At 33.7% G+C, this 19,226-nt stretch overlaps 1 protein-coding gene across 5 annotated transcripts in view; it reads left to right on the forward strand.

The window, feature by feature from the left end:
• Positions 1-19,226, forward strand: part of LOC144443572 (protein unc-13 homolog B-like) — a 179,241-nt gene that overhangs the window by 59,533 nt on the left and 100,482 nt on the right. For 4 of the 5 annotated variants that reach the window (XM_078133104.1, XM_078133107.1, XM_078133109.1 and 1 more), the window contains exons 4-6: positions 12,634-12,751; positions 13,150-13,273; positions 15,781-15,897. In XM_078133104.1, the coding sequence (XP_077989230.1) occupies positions 12,634-12,751; positions 13,150-13,273; positions 15,781-15,897 (359 nt within the window). The remainder of the gene's footprint in view (positions 1-12,633; positions 12,752-13,149; positions 13,274-15,780; positions 15,898-19,226) is intronic. The other variant, XM_078133108.1, reaches the window with a different exon arrangement.

Below are 19,226 nucleotides of genomic sequence, written 5' to 3' on the forward strand. Positions count from 1 at the left end.
TAAATCAGGGATGTTTTTCGTATTCTTCAGACATACCCCCAAGGCACACACTGACAGGAAGTAGAGTGCCACCATGGCAAATTTTGGATAGGCTTATTTATTTCTCCCTTTCTCATTTGCTATATCTGAAAAGTGATGGATCAGTTTGTACATGTAGCTTGAAAGATCCAGGCATTCCTGCCACTTTTGGGGTAGCGAGTGTCTTTACATAAGTGAACCAAAGGCTGCACCTTTCAGACTAGGTCAGTTGGTTGGTCAATTAAAAAAAAGAAGAAAAAACTGAAAAAAGTAAGTCTACTGGTACATGCTGGTGATACTTTCAATTCATAATTGTATACATTTAACAGTCTGAATTTGCCTTAGGACAAGATCGAACCATTTACCTCATTGTAAATAAAATATGACGAATTATGGTTTACCCAAAGAACACGTTCAGAATCAGAATCAGAATTACTTTATGATATCTTTGCATACTTTTTCAAGTGATAACAATTTTAGCATTCATTGAAGCCTCAACGGCCCTGAACTCTAACAGACTTTAAAACCCCAATGTCTCATTTTTCATTTTGCATTGCGGTACAAATTTGATGGCGGTCAGTATCATATGTACATGTATTGTATATATTGATCCATGCGTCTACTACTTACTAGTCTTGCAAAAATTATTCTTAAGGCCATGGTTCAATTAGGATTAAAATTTGAATGGTGGAAACAGTTGTCTGGTAGAGCTATAGAAAAAATTGGGTTGAGAAGAAAGGAATAATCATTATCCTTTCTAATGCTTATGGCTCAGCTGCTACTAAACCAAGATGGTGGGATTCAAACATCCAAGTATTCTCCTCATAATAAGAGTGTGTATGACAGAGTATGTTAGCTATAGTAAGATAAGCACATATTTGCTATAAAAGCTTGACATTTAGGAGTTTTGACACACTCAGAACTAACGGATATGGCAGTCAGTATCAACAAATTGATGGGTTTGATGAAGTTGGTCTTAGACAAACATATAATCAGCCCGTTGCCGAGACTATCTGTTTTGTCTACACAAATTGTCACATCTAAAATTGATGAGGCCATTTTTGGATAAATCTGTCAATTTGTCAGTATTAATGTGAGCACTAAAACACTCAAATTGTATATGTTCTATGTAATATCGTACCATCTGTGATTTGGTACATGGAAGAGTGGGTGGTAAAATATACACGTACAGAGGTTACACCAACTGTCACAACAAATACTGTTGAGGTCACTTGAGGACAAATTTGACATTTCATCCGTATTAATTTGAGCACCGAAACACTGTAATGTTCTGTATACTATTTACACTGTGATTTGATAATAGGAAGACATTGAGGTGAGATATATAACAATGTACTGAGGTATAACATGAGGACATATTCTTGTCACTGAGAGTTTAATTTGATTGAATTTGAGCATGGTCTTGTTGAAAAGGATGTATTAAAGCTTTTGTCTCCAAATGAAGTGGACAGAAGAAGATGCTTACTTCATTTACAAGATTCCTACATAGTAGAAACTCCATTGTGTTTTAAAATGATGTGCAAGTTCACTTGTATGCGTATGAACAAAAAAATAAGTGATTTATAGCCTGGTTCTTTTATATCACAACAACCTGTGTCAACATCACTGGTTCTGTGATATGCAAAATATGTCAAAACATTTTAAATCGCAATTTTATTTTCCCCTATTTTTCATAAATCATGTTCAATATGTTAATACAAGTGAAGAATGATGGGACTATTATTATTATTATGATATGTATATACATGTTGAATGTTATATCAACCAATGATATATAGCCAAACATCAATGTCAGATATTGAACTAAGTATTGAGAAAGACAAAAGGTGAAAGGTCAACATTTCATAGAAAAGGTGGAAATTTAATCAATTAAACTAATTGCTTTTGTAAGTAATACATCAATTAATCTAAACAAACAAAGTACACTTCCTGAGTGAATGTGATGGAGCAACTGAGACTATGTGTTGTGTTAAAATTAGTGTTGACAAATTGTTCTGTCATTCACACAGTGCCTCCAAAATGCAAAATGTTGAAGGATTAGTGTTGTGTAGTTTGATCTTTAATTTTTTTGTCAACCATTAATATACTTTACGCCCATTATTCAAAGATTTTGTGTAATGATACAACCAGGGGGAAACATTGTGCTCGATTATGAATTTGAAATGTATGTTTTAGAAATTTGCTCTGTAGGGAATGTCATAATTATGGTGATACAACATTTGTAAAGTGTGGGGGAAGTATTTTTCTCAATTACTAGTTTCAAATGTATTTTGTTAGAAATTTGTTCAACAGCACACTTGTTTTCCAGGAAGTTGATAAAAAAGGGAAAGTTGAACTAACAAGGATTTGTTGGACTTATACAGCGAGTACTTTTTCTCTGGTGAGTTACAGTGATGTATTTTCGTTTGACAGCTTGCAAGGCACAGGAGTCTTCAATCAAAGGAATATGTCAAAAAGTCAAACTTGGGAGATATGGAGTAACAAAGCAGCAGCTGATGTCAAAACTTTGGTCAGTGTCGTTGTAATGAGAGACCACATGAGTGTGTAGTCAATTATAGGTTATATAGAATGGTAAAGTGTGTGGTGTTTCTCATTAAGTAAAGCTTTTTAACAAGTTACTCACTTTAATTTGAAAATCTGTACAGCACACCTGAGGAAGACTCACAAAATGACACACTCTTCTAATATGCTTCCGTTTGTCTTGATTTGTTAACTTCGGTGCTTTTCATTCGAAATTGGATTTTGTTTTGGTTTAGTTTCTTGTATCTCTTTTCTTGTTCTTGAACTGATTATTTTTGACGGTTTGCATACTAAATGATCCTTCAACACTTCAAGGATTTCACCTTCATTTTCTGTGCCACTCTTTGTGAAAACACTTGAGATTTTCTAGGCATTTAGTTTTCTTCTCTGTCTAGACTCATGGAGACATTGATTTTCATGAACACTCAGGATTCAGAGTAATTGATTATTCTTAAATGTTCTTCCCCTCAGGTTTTTCTTTTTTCTGAAAAGTGATTTTGCTATAAAACATCATTCATTGGTTGCTACCTATGCATTCAAAATACTCGATTGTGAAGTTGGTCATTTATGAAAAGACATTTAAAGTTTGGAGGAAAAATTGTAAATTGTAATCAAATCAGAAAAGCTTAACCAGGTGCAGTTATCTTTAATATAAAAAAAAATTGACATTTTGGCGAGAATTTGATGTTTATGGAAGATGCCTTCGACTATTGATCTTATCCGAGGGCATCTCCGTTATGAACTTTATTCTATCAATGTTTTCTATTTGTTTCCGTATGTTATTCAATATTACTTGTATGGAAGTGGATGGGTTGGCTTTTGGCTTCATAAAATTGAAATTTCCACTGTCAATAATATCAATTTGTAGTTTGAATAAAATGTTATGCCCCATAGATTTTGATAGAAATATTTGATAACTAACATGTAGACCCATACTATTGGATATTGCTGACAGTTAACCCTCAATTCCATGTAAAGTAATGGTGGCCATGGCAGGATAAAGTTTTATTAAATAATGTTGTGGTGAATGAATATTGTCAGAGGTTAGATTATTTTAAATCCATGACTTTCTATGCATAAAATATATATAATGAGTGTTTCATTTCAAATAAATGAAAGATATAGTCTTATAATTTAGATGGCTTATGACATATTATCAAGATATACTTTGTGCAATTACCTGTAGAAAGTTCTCCTATTTTGTGTATTAAGACTAGAGTTATATGACAGAACCCCAAGACATGCCAGTGCAAGTGTGGCATACTTGGGGTACTTGCATGAGTGCTTGCAGTGTTCTGTGTGTAGCTCGTGAAAGTGCAGCAGAAAACACTGTAAGTGATAAGCACGAAGGCAAATACCCCTGCGTACCCACACTGGAACTCACATGGCATGGGGTTCAGTTATTGTTACATATGTTTATCTGAAATGGGGAATTTCCATAAAAATCATAAAAATCTTACAGCGCAATCACATGATTTCTTGTGTAGCAAACTATCGTATCCTCATTTCCATATCATTTGCATGCAGGTATGCAGTAATGTTTTCAGTAGTGCACTGCAGTGAAAATACCACTAGTATCCACGTGCACCATGCAAGTAATCTTGTGTACATGGCAATACTGTGGAAACCAAGATGTCACTTTACTAGATACAAACTAACACTACTGTTGTTCAATGTGGTAGATGTCACAAGTGGGTAGTTGTGGTACATCTATATATGGATATAATCACCCTGTAATCAACATTAGGGTAAACACAGGAAGTCCCCAAAAGTGTACAGTGCAAGGTGATGGAATTAGTCATCAGAAATGCCCCCCTGGAAACTAAATCTATTGTTTTGACATGTTGATATGAGCTAGGAAATAGACATTAGTTTAATTTGTACTTACAGCAGGGGGGGCATTTCTGATAACCTCAATTATCTTGTAGTGTATACTTTTGGGGACTTCCTGTGTTTACACTGTCTTGATTACAGGTTGATTATATCTACAAAACAAGGCACCATGATTCAACCACTTGTGTATAAGCTATCGGCATCACATAACAATACTTTTAGTTTGTGTCTAGTTTAATCAAGGTTTTAATCAAGAGCTGTGTAAGGAAAAAAAGTAAGTATTATCACTCGAGCGAAAAACATGTAAACTCAGCTTGTGCCACTTTAATGTGTGGTGTAGCAAAATAACACAATGCACCTAATTTTTGCTGTTCTTAATCCTGAATAATGAATTCTGATAATTTTTTTTTATCTATTGTCATACTGGTAGTGTTAGCACTTTATAGTTAAAATCTAACTTATCACTTTCCATTTTACGATTGTCCCAAGTTATTAGTCATTATAGGTCCGTTTCTTTTCAGTTATTAGATTCAAATGCCATGTGTGACATTTGCATTTTAATGAAATTACCATTGCCTTCATTTGAAATGAAAGAATATAATTTATGTTTCTCTGTTTACCATGATATTGGGAATTCATATTTGATTTGACTGTGTTAGGGTAATTAGTAATTGATGGCTGTCAAATTCAATTGTGACAAGGAATTAATATCTAATTATTCAACCATATGATGATAGTAATTGTCTTTGTCGCTTAATATAAAACTTCAGTCCCAGGGACTGTTTAACAGTGATAGATAATTCAATTTGGTGAATAATACTCATTTTTCAAGTCAATACATATGGTATTTTTTGATGTTTTCTACATTTTTTATACCTGTAGGTGTGCTTTCAATAATCTAGTTACCTAACATTCTATTCTCTATGATCTCTATCTAACCTATAGTCAAACAGACAAATTCTATCAAAAATCTAAATCTCCTCCGAGGGAAGGGAACACAGAACATTCTAATTGCTTCTAGGACTGTTTTGCATTTACATGCACGGTGATAAATACTTGGATGATATTAGTCTCCAATATTTTTCTTCATTCAGGCATTGCAGAATAATCCAAATGGACTATGAAAGGCCTTGAGAACGTCTTTGTGCTCACTGTATATGAACCCGCAAATCTATATTTGGAGTCTTACAAATTTGATGACAGTTTTTCAACTTTGCCATCAAAAAGTAGTCCTCCAACCATGTGGGCAGCATGCACATGTGTTCTAATGAAGCTGAATAGATGATGAAGGGAGCCCTCTGGAGTTGATGACAGTTCATCTAAACCATCAGTTGTGTAACATTCTCAAATCATTAGGGACTTTATATGTTTGATGCCTAACCTTAACTTAGTGGTGACACCCTGGCCTCATTACAAATGATGGTTATTAAATCTGGCTTATTTCAAGCAAGGGTTATTATTACTCCCGCAGGCTAAAAATTCATATGGCAAAGTCTCTAATGATATGTGACTTTTTTATATAACAGTATTTTTTGCTGAAGGCGGATATGATGTAGGTGGAATCCAAATGTACTTGAGTGTCTTCAGGCATTTTTGTCACTTTTATTTCACTTTATCAACATTTATGTACATGTAGGTATTCATGTGAAGTTTATAAGTTTGTACACTGTATGTTAGCCCAGATTCTAATACCTTATTTATAAACATTTTTGTTGATATTCATGTGAAGTTTATAAGTTGCACCCCTTTCTTTAACCCAGATTATGATGCCTAAGTAAAAATCTTCAAAATTTCTGACATTTTTAGTTTAATTTTAATACCGAGTTTTTTCCTATTATCAGAATTCTAATATTTGAGTAAAAATCTTACAAAATTGTATAAGATAAATAAAAGAATATTAACAATATTCAAATTTATCGGATTTAGAACCTATATCTATGTTAACTTTTCAATTTTAAGCGTCTTATAATAGTGCAGTACAGAGTACGAATTTGGAAAAAGTCTATGCACAAGATGTACTTTAATACTATTATCAAGTAATAGACAAAGCTATGTAATCATCTTCAGCAGCATTCATCCTTCCCTAAAAATGTAATTTGGCAAAAAAATTCATATGCCAAAGTCTCTAATGATATGATATGTGGATTTATAACAAAAGAAATTTATTGCTAATGATTATTTTGTTGTTCGAACTGCACTTGATAGTTTTTTTGTATACTGCAGTGAAAATATTTAGTCAATTACAAAATTTTAACATAAATATAACTTGTCTCTTATAGCCTTGATTTGAACACAACTTTTAGTAAAAAATGTAATTTTGGTTGATAACAAGAAAGTTTTCTCTTTAATAGTGATGATTATTTTGTTTTTCAAACTATAATTCTTCTGTCAGTCTATTGCTTGAAAATATTTAGTCAATGCATATCAACAAAATGTTCCGAAAAATGCACAGTATATTGTCTTTATAGTCATCATTTAAATACATTTTTAGTAGAAATGTAATTTTGGTTCATAACAATTAAGATTTACTGTAAATGTTGTGTCGTTCAGACTCTGATATTTCTATCAGTACATTGAAGTTAAAATATTTAGGCAATACATTGCAAAAAGTTTCAGACAAATATTGTATCTCGTCTCAAATCATAATTTTAACACATTTTCTAATAAAAAAATGTCATTTGAGTTCATAACATGATAGATTTGCCCAAAGGAGCTTAAAGAGAAGACTTGTGAAAGCTGCATACAACTAACACACTTATCATATTAGTCATAGCAGAAGTATTTTCGATAATGCAGTCAAACAGAAAGTGACAGGTGATGTAAACTGAAAATGAAAATGTTGTGCTATATATTACCTGTTCCTATTTGATTTGATACGACATAGGTAATAGCTTTCTATTCAAAAATACTCATGCCCACCGATCAAGGTATTACTAGAATAGTCCCCAAGTGGAAATCAGTAATTGTGACATATATTTTGAACTGAAGTGCCCTCTAGAATACAAAAATTGCATGATTACATATTATGCAGTGTGACCCCTTGACTGCTTTATCATGGACAATGGATGGGTAGCATTTACTCTACTGTTTTGCCGACTTGCCTGCCTTATTCCTCTTGCATCCATGATTTTTTGTACAGGCGTTCTATTCCAATATGCATGTGAGTAGTTGTATGGTTGTAGTACCCTTGTAACACAAAAAGGAAGTCTCTTAAATGTGTGATATCCTTTACTACATTCAGTCATAATTTTGTAATAATTTTGTATTGTATAGTCGGTCATGATTTTGGATAGGATCCTTGGTGTAATAGGGGCTAAAAACTTATGAAGTTGTTTGTTTATATTTTGGGTTAACTCGTAGGTTGACATTTACCTTCAGAATTAATCACCTAATAATGCATGCTGGGATAACAATACTACATGTACAAATTATGTCTTTATAACAAATGACAAAATTTCCTTTACACAGACAATCTGAATGCAAGTTGTGTAATCACATGATATTATACATGTATGTATCATTAATTTTCAGCAGAAGTATATGTTTTTGCTAGTTTGGAAAAGTTAAAATCTTATGCCCGTTAATGGTGGATACATTTTGAAATTTCAATTATTTTTCAACGCAATTTTATCTGTGTCAAATGTTTATGAAGACTGTTCTGAAAATTTGCCACTCAACTCAGTGTCAAAGATAACATCAACATATTAAAGTTACACTTCATTGTAAGATTTATTCAAGGTATCAGTGAGGTTTTAGAAATGAAATGTTACATGGAAAACATTTTCATTATCATGTATTAAAAAATGTAGAAAAATTATGTTTCATTGGAAAATCCAGACTTCGAAGTATTATGAATTGAGACTAGTGGTCACCATGTATACACAAGCCTTAAATTTGAACCCTGATACATACATTACAGAAGAAGGGGTATGTACATTTGTAGTGAAACATCCTATGCTGTGTATTTGATAATACTGTGTCAACGATATATACCATTCTAAATATAGATGTGAATGCAAATTGACTGATCTCTGAAATTTGCTCACTAGTCACACACAGTACAGTGACATGTTAAGGTTATAGACAACTTACCCAAGGGGCTTGGTTAACCTATTAGAATACTCTTGACTAATACATAAACATTCTGCAAGAAATATGTCCCTGGCGATAACAACCTGATGCATCAAATCATGGTTAAAAATTTCACCAATAATGAAGTCTACTGTTTGCCCTCCCCATTTTTATGGAAAGAGGACCTTTGACCCCCCCCCCCCTTTTGACTGAGAACCTGCCAGACAATGTTACAGGGATTCTTAATGGTGTATTGAAATTACCTTCAAGTTGGTTTCTTTCAACATTGTCAACTCAAAAAATTCTGTTTTTATAATAAAAGTGTTTAGTCGAAGGCCTAAAGCTGATATTCAGATCTACTAGATCAATGATTGTCTTTGAATGATGTTTGCCCAGTTTTCTAAATATTTTGGTACGTTTGACATATTTGTAAAAATGTTCTTTACAATTTGACTGATAAATTAAACTCTTAATTAAATTTTGATAGATTTAAAAAAGAAGAAGAAAGAAAACGATTTGCTTATTACTGAAAATTTAATTATGTTGTCCCCAACGTTTGTAATATTATTTTTTTCTGGTTATCTGATAAAAATATAAAATAAGGTATACTGTATATATCATGTAAGATTGGAATGGTATTTGCATTATATACCTCCACATTCATTTGACACTTTGTAAGAACAAAATGTTTTGTAATGTTTTTAAGAATTGAAGACGCATTGGCTGCCATCATCTGAGCAGTATAGGTACTTGGCAACTTGCTTGATAACTTAATATTAAAAATATATCGCTTTTCAAATAAGTTGTCTATTTTCTATATGAGTTTGAAATCAAAATTGTTGCCTCGCATCATCGTGATTGGCAACATGCCTGATACGTGCCAAAAAATGATTGCATTTTGAAATGTCAATCGATTTGTCTGGTTTCTGTAATTTGGAAACAATATGGTTACTTGTAGGCCATCAAGATTGGTAAATATGCATTTTATTAACTAGACATTATGAAAAATGATTGGTTTTTGAACCAATTTGTCTTTTTCATGTAATTTAAAAAAGATTGCCTGGATGAATCATTATTGGCAAATTATCTGATACCTCGACAAAAATATTATGTTTTTGAATTGATTTGTTTGTTTTCTGTATTTTTAAAACAAAACGGTTGCCCAGATGTAATCATTATTGCTAATTTGCATTATAAAAAAAAAGTATTTTGAATAGATTAGTCTGTTTTCAATAATTTAAAAGAGGAATGTCTGTCCTCGCCTTGTCTTCGTAGTCTGTGCCTTTGATAGTAAATCCCGGTGAGAATGAACGAATGTCACAGCCTGTCATATTGCCGTGCTGCATAAATGAAGATGTAGTAGGCTGTTTTTCTACCCCTGGGAATTTCAACACGATGAACATAGTGGCTATCAAATGATACAAGCATTGATAATTCCATTCTATCAATCCCACCTACTCCATCATTCATGGACTGGAACAGTTTTTCTCTAACTGTCTGCTAGCTGTGATAGAAAAATGACACATTTTAAACCTGTTTTGTGTTATTTTGTAAAGCTTAGCTAAAATACCTTTCACTGTCTGCCAGGTGTTATAGGGAAATTATACATTTTAAACCCATTTTCACTTTTTTTTATAATGCATAATTAGAAAGTGTCTACTTTCTGCAAGCTTTGATAGGAAAATTACATAATTTAAATCCATTTTGCAGTATTTTATAATGTGTAGATAGAATGCTTTTTACTGTCTGGTAGCTGCAACAGGAAAAGTACACATTTTAAACCTGGTTTGTATTATTTTATAATGTATAGCTAGAATGTAACTTTTCACTGTCTGTTCACTGCAATAGGAAAATGACATTTTAATCTCATTTTTTATTATTTAGTCTCCAATGGATGAAACCATCCAGGCATCTCTTTGTCCATCCATCCATCTGTGTGTACATTATCACCTGTATCTCAGACATGCATAGGTCGATTTCAACCAAACTTGGGCACAAATGTCAAATGCTATAGTCAGCATGTGCACATCATTTTGTGTCGTGACCTTCACAATAATGGCTGAATGGCAGCCATACATGTATGTGTTGCATCAATTCAAATTTGCCATTGACGTTGGAATACTGAATAGATTACCTCTGAGTGTCTACACCCATACTATCCATATTGAATCTTCTAATGAGACCTTTTGTGTTATTTTGTGTTGTGTGTTATTTTATCATGTTTACAAATGTAGCTAGGTGCCACAGAGGAAAAGTATATATTTTAAATCCATTTTGTGTTATTTTATTGCACATAGCTATATAGCCAAAGTTTTCAAAATGACATATTGATGTTGCTTTTATATACCCAGTCTAGCAGTTGATTAGATATGTGCATCAGAGAAAGTTGGTAGCAACTATTTTGTGTACATTGCGTGTACTTTCTCCCTAAAATCTACGGGAGCATTTGTCATGATCACGTCACAAAGTGATGTGATTCTAAACAATGCTATCTATCATGCATGAACAAGACTGAGTGTTTGCAATTAAAAGCTCCCAGCTTTTCAAATGTACGTTGTGTATGTTGGTGAAAATTTTAGTACTCAACCATTGTGTGTACTTGGCTTGGTGTTGAACTATCTAAACCAAAATATAAAACTAGTTCTGGAGCCTAAATTTTGAGCAAGAGTCTGATACGTTTAATTCATAAATAAAAGAAGTACTTTCAGTATAAAGATATGTTAAGACCTATTTTCATCTTTTTCTGTCATCTCTGAAGAAAACTAACATTAACAAGTGTCTTTGACTACTGTATAGTATTATATGCAATGGATGAGTATTATTATAAATGAAAACAAATTTTTTTTTTGAAAAAAAATCATAATTTTTTTATAAGTATGAAATTTTGGCATAATGTAATTTTTGTATCATCAGTCTTATGATCCTCATTGTCAGTGGAATCTAAAACCCTATAGATCAAAGTAACATGTCATTACGCTCATATTCTCTGAACTGGACAGCCGTAATTTCATACCTAATATGAAATATATTTATCTATATTTGTGAATGTCTTTTAAAGAAAGATCTTGCTATGTGTGATTTTGTACTCGGGAGGAAATGCTGTAGGAAACAGGAAGTAGTTGTGTTTTTGTGTTTCTCTTGACAAAATTATTCATTTCCTGCTTATTTGTGAAATAAATGTTCGTCATTTGGAATATGGTCTATTTTTAGGGGTTCTATTGATGGTTTTCCAGGTAACAATGTGGTGTTTAAATACACGGATTCACTTGTACACAGCTTCCTTTTAAACATTGAATATTTAAATTACTCATGTTGTTATTAGATGGGTTAAATGAAATGTCAATCTCTGTATAAACTAACATTCATTTTTTTCTAGTGATAACCACAGACAAGTAAGAAGACTTGATACTTGTCTGTGTGATAACGTACAGATTTTGGATAAATATACTAAGTGTACCAGTTTTCAGGAAATGGAAAACTTTCAATTTTTTTAGTTTATAATAGCAAAGTATGTGTGATTCCATTAGTTGAGTGGCTCAAGCAGAGTTTATAAACTTTCGTCTTCAAGTGAAAATACTTTCATAAAACCTTGATTAAACTAATCTAATTTAATATAATATTAATGTATGCCTTCCATAACATTATATTTGTCTTCTGGCATTGTTAAGCAGTTGATGACATTGTGGAGATTTTCTGTACATTTTCTGTCATCAGATCATTTATAAGTTATACCAAAATACCAAGTTTGAGTTTTAGTCAGTTGCAAGAGATGGTTTAGTATGCTTTATATTCGTGAGTACCTTTTATATATGCAGCAAAAATTATGCCCAAAAATGTTTTTCTCAGCTTGTGTCCCTTTAAAAGTAAATTGCCATGAGAATGTGTTCATCATTCTGTTTCAAAGAAAATTTGTAACTTTTACCCTTTTCTGTAGCTTAATATGGTTACTTTGAAATAACCAAGTACATAGAGAAATGTGTTATATCCTGACATTATCCATGGTGGTCCCCTTGTCATTTTCTTAGTTTTAAATTTCAGGAAGACTAGACTATTCAGTTGCATGTGAAAGTTACCATGTTTTGAAAAACAATTCTGTTTCTCCTTTCATGATGCAAAGGAGTTGAAAGTCAAAAACTCAAAATATTTTGTCTCTCATTTTTGAAATTGTAGTGAGACAAACCGTCTGGATTCTGGACTAATAGTAGAGCTGTGGACAAAGGGACTAATATGGGATACATTACTGGGTACAGCATGGCTTCCGTTGATGAACATTAAACGTTCCAATGAGGTGAGTGCTATTTCCCCTGTTTTTTTACCAATAGAACAATCCATCATTCATTCATTAGGATATTGGAGGCTGTTACAAATTTTGAGTTGCATGGGGAGATGATGATAGACGATTTTAATACTCAGTACAGATTGATGTTTTATTCTTGGTTTGTAAAATTTTTAGGACTTTTAATGTGAATTGTATATTTACCTGGTCATTGAATATGCTAGATAAAATCATTCACACAAACTCTAGAGGGCAGTCTAACAACTTTGAGACGATATGATATGCCTCGTACAGTGCAGTCAATGAATAGAAATTTGACTGTTTTACAGCTCGCTCTTAAATTCATCAAAGGACAGCAGAGAACTCTATTCGTGAACCTGGCATGGCATAAATTTCTTTTGTTTTTATAGGAAGGAGACGGACAATGGTCTTCTTTGGACAGGGAGGTGGAGATGAAGAATGGAGAGGTCTGTGGAACTAAATTCCCAACTGGACATAGTGTACTTATTGATTCAAGGTTTGAACTCCCCTCTGGTAAGTGGTATGTCCCATAAAACAGATCTGGTTTTATATCAGTGAGGTTTTATCACAGGCACTGTAGTGCTTAGAAGGAGTAAACATATATACAACCTGAAATGAAGCAATGAGTAAAAACATCGGCAAGATTGTTGTCATGGATACCAACTCGCATGACTCAGTATACATAGCAGGAATGGAATTTGTAGACAAGAACAAGAGTTTATGAAAATGATATCATTGGAAAAGAAAAAAGGAGAGCTATTTTGTATTAATAAATTGGAGGAGTTTTTCAGTGACCTTTTTCTGTGAAAATCTCATTTCTTGAAGTGCACAGTTCTGGTACCCATTCTGATATAAAATTGGATCCAAGGAGCACCCCTAGTGACAAAACTGTTCAATCTTTTGTCTTTCTTATAATTGGAATTTGGCATATATTGATTTCTTGTGCATCACTGCAGACAGTACAATGTATGATCAAGATTTTTGGTAACTTCACAGCGATGTAGTAACAATGAACATGACATTTCATGTATAATTGTGGAATAATACAGTATGTATATAAAAGCACAAAAAGGTGCCAACTCACAGCCAACTAATTAATCATGCAGCAAAAGAAACATTGACCAAAGAGGGCGCCCTTGCGGGCCTGTCATTAGTAATTTTCCACAAGAAGACATATTGTACAATATGATGTGAAAAGTTCATATAATCTGGACAGAAGTATAATCAAATTTCAATCCTGTGCCCCTCCTCTTATCCTGCATGCAGCTTGCAAAACACCACAGGTACTAAAAGAGTGCTGTAGAACTTGGTGTACTAATATCTATTATCAGTCATTTCTGAAAAAAAAACTAATAAGCTGACGTTTGTGAAAAACCTAATAGGCTTTGGTGTGTGCTGTTTTTTGTTTTATTAACTCATTTTATAACACCACACCATTGTTGATTTACCAAGGTTATAACACACAAGCAGTTAAAAAGTTTTTAGCATTGAGCTTTTGAAGTGGGACTTGTGATTCCATTATTGATACATCCCCACATGATTTCCTGAGAAAGATCCGAGAGGCTATCATAATCAGACACTATAATCCCAAGATCAACAGAGATGGGGACATCGAACTACCTAACACCTACAATTGGTTGATCATACTGCCACCTAGTGGTCAGCTGTAACTATGGAATTTGTCATTCTGCTAAGGATTGTCAGCAAAGACAGATAGATTGAAAGCTCAATGCTAAAAAGTTTGACCTGCTCTGTAAATCATTGGATCTACCAAGCTGGTGAATGACTATGGTCAACAATATCGTTGTTATCGTCGTTGAAATCAAGATCTGATAGTGTGGTAATAATTAAAAGCATAACATGAGAACTTGTCATCAAATCTGATACTAAAAGAGACAGATGACCTATCAAATACAAAAGAAAACTGATGATGTCATTGATGTTATGCAAAATCAATGTGTGTGTGTGTGTGTGTGTGTGTGTGTGTGTGTGTGTGTGTGTGTGTCTGTGTGTGTGTGTGTGTCTGTGTGTCTGTGTGTCTGTGTGTCTGTGTTTCTGTTTTTTTAAAAACCTTCACCAGAATAAAGAAAGATAGGGTTGGTCGGGTAAGTAGAAACATATAGAATTAACTATGACTGCACTAATAAGATATTGAGAGGATGAATCAAATATTAAGGGGTTAATACTGTACAAATTTTTTAAATACAGGCCAAAATGAAATCAATATTTAGATATTTTAGGATCCAAAATGGCCACCAAATATTGTGTAAAATCTAGGGGAAAAAGAAAATATTGTCAAAGTACTTGAAAACAAAACAGTGAACTACAAAATGTCTGTAAAGGATCAGGAATAAAGTGTTCATGTGGTAAAGTTTGATTTTCAAGTAAATTTGTCTGAGGCCATGTTCTACATAAAAACAGATTTATCAGCCCACATTACCATAGGCAATCTGTACATATGTGTCATACAATAGTTTTGTAATGGCGGAGTAAACTTTAAAAATGTTTTTAATAAGGAATCTTATCTTTATAAGGAACCTTTTTATAAGGTATCGTTGATGATACTGTTTGTGTTCTTTCAAACAACAAGTTGATGATGAAAAATATTTTGTTCAGGGATTTTTAAAAAAAATCAATGCTGTCGATGCATGGTTTCTTGACGTACTTGATTGGCACATGCAAGGCATCATTTTGAAAGGTTACCAAGTAATTAGGAAATAATGAATGAATCACTATTTTTAGAATACGAATATTTTGCATGAAGAAGATTTTGTGCAACTGTGAAATAAAAAACAGCAAGTTAATTTATATGTTGATAACATCAGCAATTCATGTTCATTTCAGCATAGGTGAGTATAGGAAGTAAATAGGGAAATATACAAAGAAATGGAATCCCACAAAAAAAAGGTTGCTTTATTTTTCAATGTATTTGCTGCTGTGAGCTGTATCATCGAGTGTTTTTTGTTCGTGTTTTTTGCATATGATTTGATGGAGCACCGCACCGTTCTTTTTTCGTTTAGATCTTCAGCGGAAAGAAGCTGAAGAATTACAGAAGAAACTGGACGTATTGAACACAATTATGGACCAGGAGATGATGATGTTGAAAGAGCAGCACAAGAGAACCACGGGATCACACTGTATGTTGGAGAATATCCAAAATACAAATTTGCTGATTTTAAGTCTCTGTTTTTTTTTGCTGCTGTGCGCATTGTGTGCTTTCTTTCTTTGTCATGCTGTTGTGGATATTGTGATATAAGTTGCAGTTTTTACATATCACATTCATAAGGAACGCTGTCATCTTCATGTTTTATGTTTTGTTCTTGCGCCTGCCTGGTCACTGCATATTTGCATGATCATATCTCATCATTGTGTAATTGTTCTGTTCCATTTTATTCATCACCACATAGTTTGAATGTCTTAAAGTGGGATTTCACACAAACTTTTGTACCTTCGGTTGTGAGATTGATTTTAAGTTGTTGCTACGACGATGTTATCTTTGAAGTTGAATTATAGCCAAAAAGTACATAAAATATTATTTGGTATTTAATTATTGTACATTGTTGTAGCACCTTTCACTTGGACTGCTCAATATATATATATATATATAACACAGGTTGTTGTACAAGGAATGTTGTGAAACATTCAGGGCAATGTGAACTGCAATATATTTACACCCTGAGATCTTCCAGGACTACTGATCAGAAAAGCAGGTAATATCCAGAGTTTGACCATGATGAGAGAAGACTATTAATAGTGACAGTCTTAGACTCTGAAGTTTGCATTTCTAGCATCACGCCAGATCTGCAGTTCAACCTAAGGTCTGCTCCTTCTCGGCTCCAGGAGTATATACCAGATGTATTGTTTGATCCAGGCTTTGCTCCTTCCAGGCTCTGGAACTATACCAGATCTGTAGTTTGATACATTGCATTCTTTCAAGGCTTCAGGACTATACCAGTTCTGTTGTTTGTTCCAGGATCTACTTAAATTCCAGACTCCAGGACAAGACTCAGATCTGTAGTTCATTCCAGGGTTTATGCCTTCCAGGTTCCGGGACTATACCAGGTCTGTTCCAAGATCTACTCCTTCCATGCCCTGGGACTACCAGATCTGTAGTTCAATCCTCAGTCTACATACCTTCCATATATCTGGACTACACCAGATCTGTATTTTGATCCAGTTCACCACATCTGTGATTTGATCTGAGAAAATCTCAGGGTTTCAAAGGCTACACAAGAACTGCATTTGTACTTTGAGACTTTTGTTCTACTTAAATGTAAAATCTGCATTTGTATATCCAGGGAGATTGAGATACTGGTGCTATAATACCAAATCTGTGGTTTCACTTCACACTCTATATTCTAGGGCTACAACAGGTCTGCAGTTAGATCCAGGAACATGTGGGTTTTCCTGGCTGTACCAGATCTGTTGTAGAACTCAAAGACATACAGCTAGTTGTAATATTGGCATTTCGTTGAAGGGGCCACTCAGACATGTGGCTACAAGAGATTTTCCATTGCTCCCAGAGACTTCATTCCAGGACAACTTCGAATCTGAATATGTATCCTGTGACCCCCAGTGCAGGTGCTATATTCGATTGCATACTTACATTTTATAACTTTCCATGGCAACAAAGGATTTGCTGTTGCATCCTGGTATTTTCCAGCACAAAACATGCAGGTTCCTCTGTATATTTCAGGATCACACAGGATCTTTTCCTGTAATTTGTATTTTACAGGCATATTTAATACTGATATGTGGTTTTCCAGGTGACAGGGTCTTTTGGTGTATTTTCAAAATTACCAGGACTACTGTGTTTGTATTGATCTCTTCAACATTTATCTGTATGTTTCATGGCATCATATTCAGTGGTAACGCTTGACTACTAGTACCAGCTGTACTTCCAAACTAGACATGTAAACTTATATGCTGTTTTGGAGTTAGATACCAGTGGTTAAATATAAAGTTCCCATAACCTGTCAAATGGGATATGCATAATTCCCAAAATGTTTTGGAGTAATGATTTACCTTTTTTTTCATCAGACTTCAATCACAATGTGTTATTTATTTCATTGCCACGCCATAACCATGAATTGTCAATTTGTACATATCCATAATGATCTCATCTATGTGTGTTTTATACCACCCAGTGAACATCTATCACCTATAAACTATTGTATCTAAGGGGTGCCTGTAGCCCTTGGTAAAAACAGTTCTCATTACTACTCTGGCAATTTGAGGTCTCAGTTTACTAAGATAGAAACTTACTTTAAACTATTGTTGTGACATTTTGATATAATTAAGCTATTGAATGGTATTATACTGACATTATGGTGGTGTTCCGGAATACTTCTGTAATCTTGAAGTGTACACTTTTGGGGATTTCCAATGTTTACATTATCTTGCTCACAGGGTGATTAGAGTCGTACGACAGGGTCACCGCAATCACCCACTTCTGTAATCTACCGTGTTGAACAACAATAGTTTTAGTTTGTGTTTATTTGCCACAGTTGTATTTATCCCCATCGTGATGTGAAATTTGTTCATTACTAAAATTAGTAATAATATTACAAAAACGTAATTATCAGCAGGTATTTCATATGAATACAAAAGGACTTGAATCTTAGACTTCATTTTTTGTACCACAGTAGGTGTGTTCTAGAAGTTTTTGCAAATTTTCCAAACTCTTCATATAGTGGACTCTGTTAATGAATGTTGATGTTTCTTTTATGATTGTGTGCCTGTATGTGTGTTTATGAGTGTGTATGCACGCATATAATATAGATTTTTAACAATCTAAATTTTACAGAAAATAAAACCGATACCGGGGTAGTTATGAATCAATGACATATGTTGGTTTTGAAACCTTGGCCCTTTCAAGCTAAAGACAATCTCAGTGTTAAGGGGTTCACACTGGACGCTTTATGTCGACCCAGAGTCAACTCTAGTCTTGACCCAATACAGAAAATAAAACAGGTACCCGGGTAACATGTAGTTATGAATCAATGGCGTATGTTGGTTTTGAAACATTGGCCCTTTCTGGTATTTTGATACATACATGTACATGTCCATTGTAGTAACATAGCAGTTGTACTAATAATTTACCAGGAAAAAGTTTCTATATTTGATATGCCTAACCCATAGTGTGTACGCCTAACCCATAGTTAACAATGTAACTAACATCTACCTCATTCTGCCAAGTGTTTTAGATTACTGCCAAATAACAAGAATCAGAATTTCTCATTTACTATGTTCACATTATGGGGAACATAGTCGACTTAAGTGTGACTTAAGTCGGAAAACTGATAATCTACTTTTTGGGCGGTGTTTAGATTGAATTTGTCAAATGTGCTGTTTTACTTAGACCCAACTTAAATCACATCCTGTAATGTGTAGGTGATTGCTATGAATTGTGTCATCAACTTGGACCTAAGTTGGCCGAAGTGCATTCACACAAAGTTAACCCAAC

The sequence above is a fragment of the Glandiceps talaboti genome, chromosome 12 (assembly GCF_964340395.1).
Source record: "Glandiceps talaboti chromosome 12, keGlaTala1.1, whole genome shotgun sequence".
In the NCBI taxonomy this organism is placed as follows: Eukaryota; Metazoa; Hemichordata; class Enteropneusta; family Spengelidae; genus Glandiceps; species Glandiceps talaboti.